Source organism: Dermacentor andersoni, chromosome 7 (genome assembly GCF_023375885.2).
Source record: "Dermacentor andersoni chromosome 7, qqDerAnde1_hic_scaffold, whole genome shotgun sequence".
NCBI classification, from domain to species: domain Eukaryota; kingdom Metazoa; phylum Arthropoda; class Arachnida; order Ixodida; family Ixodidae; genus Dermacentor; species Dermacentor andersoni.
In genome coordinates, this window is record NC_092820.1 from 179,044,984 (window position 1) to 179,050,983 (window position 6,000).

A 6,000-nucleotide genomic window follows, 5' to 3' on the forward strand; every position below is an offset into this window, starting at 1 on the left:
ATCTAGTCTCACCATTCGGGCTCCTCCACGTCCACTTTCGGTTATCCCGCTTGTGGAAGAAGGTATTCATTATCCGCAATTTAGTCCGTTATGCAAACTCTACTAATAACTCTCCCCTGCTATTCCTATTAACTATGCCATATTCCCCCACTGACTTGTCTCCAGCCTGCTTCTTGCCTACCCTGGCATTGAAGTCACCCATCAGTATAGTGTATTTTGCATAGAGTTTCACATTAGTATACCTAGAGGGAAATCTGGCGCTGCGATCGTTCAACCATCATGGCAATGATGGGAAGTACAGGCTTCGGATTGGCATTCTATTGACTGGCGAACTAGCCTACAAGTATTTTTTGGCAGTTTTGGTTTCGCTCCAAGCGCAATTGCTATAACCTGCAGTGGGACAGTGCAACGCAAAACTCTCTGCCTTTGTTATGTTGCTCGAAGTGGTGCTATCGCCACTTCGAGCGACTGGGACGATGTTTGTGTTGCGGTGTGGCGTCAAAGCCCTGACGAGAAAGCGACGGCATCGTAAACGTTGAAAGAACATGTTTTGGACCTTGGTTTGTTAAGTGTGTTAGGTTGACACTGTAGCGTTACGTGCTTTATGAAACTTCAGAATAGGAAAAAGAAGGCACTACTTACACAAGACAGTTGTACTTCTTGTGGCTTGACAAACAAATTTCATTGAGAGCTTCATTATGCATTGCTCGTTTATGTGCTCATTGAAATGCTTTAGGACTTTGAGAACACAAACTTACTTGTGGTAGGAAAGGTTGCTGCTTCCTGGCTGTAGTCTAGTGTCGCAAAATGGGTAAGTGCAAAGCCACGCCATAACGCTTCGAAAGCGGTACGTCAATATAAAATATGATGACGAAACACTCGTAGGAGGCCACTAGCGTCCTAGCTAGCACTGCAGCAGATGTGTTTAAAAGTACTTGAAGACGTTCAGCAATCGTGACAGCCGACGCAGCCTTTCGAAAGAGCAAGAGAGTTCGCAAGTGCCTGTCGCATGCGAGAAAAGTCTCGCGTTTGCAGCGAGCAGGCGTCGTAGCAGACGACACTTGTAGCATTCCGCTCAATTAAGGGCGCAACACTTTCTAACAATACGACATTTTTATTTCCAGAAATACTTGATGAGTATTCTTATATAAGTACATGCACGGTTGTTATTGCTGTTGCAAAAATAAATAAATAATTATTCTTTGGCGTTAAGAGGGAGCTCTAGCTCGGGTGCTCCTATCTAAATACATGTAAAAGGAGAATTCGTTTTTCTCGGCAACCACTGCACTACATTTGACGGGGTTTGCTGCATTTAAAAGAAAAGCTTAAAATCTAGTGACTGTTGGTTTCGAATTTTCGATTTAGGTCGTCAAATTTTTATAAAAATTTGGCAAAAATCGCAAATTTTCAGAAAACGAAACTATCAAGTTTACAACTCCGTAACTTAGCAAGAAAAAACGATATCGCAATTCTGTGAATTGTACCTGATAGCACATCTAAAGCGGACAAAATTGATATGTTACACATGAACCTCAAAAAATGGAGTAATGTGTAATTACAGCTTTTGCAGAACCTTCGTAAACAACGTAACAAATTCACGTAAGATGTAAACTGACATATCAAATTTGTCCGCTTTGAATGGTCTAATGGATGCCGTTTACAGAATCGCGATATCTGTTCTTGATGCAGAGCTATTAGCTTGTAAACTTCGTGCTTCTATTTTTTTCAAACGTCTGAATTTTTGAAAATCCTTTTAACAAAATTCAAGCCCTAAATCAAAATTCCGCTTCCAACAGTCACTAGAATTTAACTTTCTCTCTCAAATGCAACAAATTTCATTAAGATCGGTCCAGGGGTTATCTCATAAAAACGTTTTTGCGTTTTTACATGTATTTGAATATGCCGCGTCGGAGTTGGGCCCGAGCTAAAGCTTCCTCTTAAATCGGTAACAGAATCGCAAAAGTATACATACCCCGGTGTGTCCTGGTGACAAACCATAGTAAACCATGCTTCCATCTCAAAGTCGTACAAGGTTTATGTAGCGTGTTGTGCATTATATAACATACGTCAGAAATAAAATTAGGTTTTACGCGATAATATTCGAGTATAGCTTTGTTTACTGCGCCGCAAGCAAACGCCACTAGTCTAAAGATCGAAGTCAATCCGAAGCCTGTACTTCCCATCATTCCCATGTAGGTTGAGGCAACGCTCTTGAGAACCCCCGTACACACTAGCGCCACATTTCCCTCTAGGATATGTATTTAGAAACTCTATGGTATTTTGTTTTGACACACTATAACACCTAGAGGGAAATCTGGCGCCACCGTCTACGTGAGTTTCCTAAGGGGCGCTGTGCTGTCATGCGAATGACGGTGTATGTATGTGCGAGGCTTGTGTTGGCTGGTGTTGTAAGAGGCTTCGTCTAAAACGTGGATATAGCTACATAAATAACCCCTTCTTAAAGTAAAATATTCCTAAAAGGTGTTCATTCACGCATGTTACATCTTCCAGTGACCTTTACTCACCTACAGTGCATACCAAGCGAAGAAAAGCAGGAACAGACGACCAACTGTTCGAAAGCGAGCGCGAATATTGTCGTGTGTCCTCCAACTTTAGCGGCCCGCTGGGACTTGTTACGTTTAATATAATTGTACATGCAATCACAAGCTCTCATAATTAGACAAAACGTGTTTTTGTGTTGTAATAAAGCTAAAACCGCTTTTCACGTGCTGTTTCAGTAGAAAATGAGTCATTGTGACAGACGGAACAGTGCTTGCCAGGTGCGTCTTCAAGGTGTCCTGGCTCTCGAAGAACGATGCCAATCCGAAGTCGCAATATACCGACATTCATATGCATACCACAGCGCAGCAGCGCCAGATTTCCTTCTAGGTAATATAGTGAGAAACTCTATGCTTGCGCCATTAAACACCACACACCATTATCATGTGCTACTGGTGATTTTCTTTTCGAGCATATGTATATTTTTTCTTGCTGCTTGAGAGCGTATATCTTGCAGATTAGCTTTTTCTTTGTTAATATTATCGTTCACATTCCTTATACTTGTGAAGACGATTAACTCGTCTTAAGTTTAGCATAACAAGTGTTGCTTGCCTATTTGTATTAGTCCAAACTGCATTCGAAGCAAAAGCCACCGTCAGGCTGCTGGGCCTTTCGCTTTTGCTTCGATTTCTGTATATGTGCAGAAAGGAATCAGTGAAGAAAAGAACGAAAGTTTCGTGCAATAACGAACGCTGCTTGGCCGTCTTACAGGGTCTGATCCGCCGGCCCTACCACGAGATCATTCCACGACCACGGGAGAATGCGCAGACGAAGAAGGGCTGGCCACTGCAGCTCTGGCAACTCCGATGTTAAAAGGAGTTTTACAGCGTCCACCACTTCCTTAGAAACCCAAGTGATGTGCTGTCTGTGTTGTGACATCGCTTCACGAACGAGCGAATTGCGGGTTCGCGCTTGAGTGTGCACCCATGCGACTGACTCCCTTCTCTCGCCTTTGGCGAGATCTTCCCGCATCTCGCCGCCGATGTGCAACAGGAGTGTTAAAGGGTAACGTACGTGGTTGAGGCCCAGAAGCGTCTGACAAATGGGTTGCATGCTCTCTAGTGGTTTGTAAAAATGCATCGAAAACAATTACTTTTCTATGTACATACATTTATAAGAACGCAACCCCGACGTGTGCATGTATGCATGGCACTGAGCAAGACATGTTTAGAAGCACGACCGCAACCATGCAGCAGCGATCGCTGCTCGCCACTCCACGCTCATACTCCTGCCTTGTTCAGACAACGGCCAGACCATGCACTCGATTGCCCTTGTGTACGAGTGACGACCGCTTATGGTGCGTTTGTCAATTTTCTATTCTTCTGCCACATAATTACGCGTAGCAAAGTTTATGAAAGACTGCTATCACTGCTAGTGCGCGTGTTTATTTGCAGGCATTGGTTTGCACATGCAAAAGAATGGGGCTTGTCATTCCTGTCTATGCACAATCACATGACGCGGGCCAGCAGTTTGACTTTTAGTAGGGGACCCTGTATATTCGATAGAGTACAACACACAGACACTTGCAGATTTTTTTTTTAATTGCCTGTGGGTGGTAGCACAATTCTAGTCCGTGAGCGGGTCTCCTCGAAGTGGCGGACTTTCCTTCCCCAATAAATTAATATACAAATCGACTAATTAACGGACATTTACTAATTATTTTTCTAACTAATTACCTTAGAGCACATATATTGCAATTTACCAATTCTGGCCGGTGAGACTGCAAGGCGTATCCACTTGAAAAGAAATGAGTGCATGACACCATTTACGAAATATGCGCCTTCAAACTTGCGGTGAAAATGCACTGTCGTTCCACTTACTTTCTTAATAAAACGTGGTTTTATGCAGTGAAGCACGAAAGTAACTGGAACGCCGATGCATTTCTCCACAAAGTTCAGGCATTAATATCTCGAAACTGGTGTCATCCTCAGAATTCGTTCCAAGTAGATCCGCCTTTCGAGCTCCCTAGCTAGAATTTGTAAATTGCAATATGTGCCATAAGGTAATTAGGTAAAAGCTTAATTTGCGAGTTTTTGTTAAGTAGTCGATTATGCATTGAACGTTTTGTGCAAGTAATGGCCGCCTCTTCGAGTAGCCCAGCTAATAGGTTAGAATTGTGATATCTGCCACATGAAATTAAAAAAAAGTTTTGAGTGTTCGCTGAAACACTCGGTATATACAGGGTGTCCCACGTAACTTGAGCCAAACATTAAAAATATGCAAATGCCACGTAGCTGAGCAGAATAAAGATAATGTTGTTTGCCGTCGCTTATAGATATTCCGATTTTTCTCATTCCGTCTAATTAGGTAATTAATCACAATTAATTTATATCTCAAATATTATAATTAGATGAAAAGTGTCAGTGAGAAAATTGTAGAGCGACATGAGAAACTCCCGATGCGGCTTTCTGTTGCTCAATACATGCTACATAGAGGCGTTTTTCCGAGCGTGAAAGAAGCCCGCAAATACACGCAAAATTGCCGCGCGACTGGCCGCTCGAGGTACTTTGCGTGTATTTGCATGCTTAAATACACTCAAAATTGCCGTGTGACTGGCCGCTCCAGGCACTTTGCGTGTATTCGTGGGCTTATTTCACGCTCGGAAAAACACTTTTATGTAGCACATATTGAGCAACAGAAAGCTGCATCGTGAGTTTTTCATGTCGCTCTATAATTTTCTCATTGACACTATTCATCTAATTCTAATATTTGAGGAGGAGGAAATAACTTTGTGGTGTCGTTCTCGCTGGTTCTCAGAAGGGCGCCACCACCGCGGATCGATCGAAGCACCTGCAGCGGGCTGAGATAGTTTTGCAGAGCAGTACCCCTGCAGGCCGATCCTAACACTATGCACGGCGCAACGCCGGGGAAACGAAACAGCGCGCAGCCGGTCAGTTCGCCCGTCGCTGCTGAGGGTAGATGTGACGTCACATCCGCTGGCTTGTTGTCGGGAGGCGTAGCGTGTGACGCGCAGTGGACGGTCAAAAATAACCCGAATGACAAGAGCAATCGTGTCTTAGGAATGCAATTGTGGTGCTTTCCCAATATTATTGGATCTTTATCCGTATCCGTTTAAGCTTCGCCTTTAAAGGGACACTAAAGCCGAAGAATCGGTCGACATGGACTGTTTGGATACCATTCCAGAAACCTCGCAACGCTTGTTTCGTGTCAAGAAAGGACTTAGTTTACGAGAAAATTGTATTTGAAGGGACCGAATAACTTTTCCGAAATTCAAGTATCCCGCCACCCATCCGGGGGAGTGGTGACGTTGCATAGGCTATCACCACCCTTTTCTGCCGTCGGTGAGTATAACGGCGGCCGACAGACGGCGGCACCGAGCCAAGACAGAGCGGTGGATTCCATAGAGTTTCGTACAATAATTACTTGTATGAAACTCTATGGTGGATTCGACTAGACGTTCATTTGAGGGATCGCCAGCCG

The 6,000-nt window shown here is 43.7% G+C and overlaps 1 protein-coding gene across 2 annotated transcripts in view; it reads left to right on the top strand.

Annotated features, from left to right (window-relative positions):
* Positions 1–4,831, top strand: part of LOC126533276 (uncharacterized) — a 389,342-nt gene extending 384,511 nt beyond the window's left edge. For both annotated transcript variants that reach the window (XM_072289419.1, XM_072289420.1), the window contains one exon: positions 3,271–4,831. In XM_072289419.1, the coding sequence (XP_072145520.1) occupies positions 3,271–3,277 (7 nt within the window). In that variant the 3' untranslated portion in view covers positions 3,278–4,831. The remainder of the gene's footprint in view (positions 1–3,270) is intronic.
* The last annotated feature ends 1,169 nt before the right edge of the window (positions 4,832–6,000 follow it).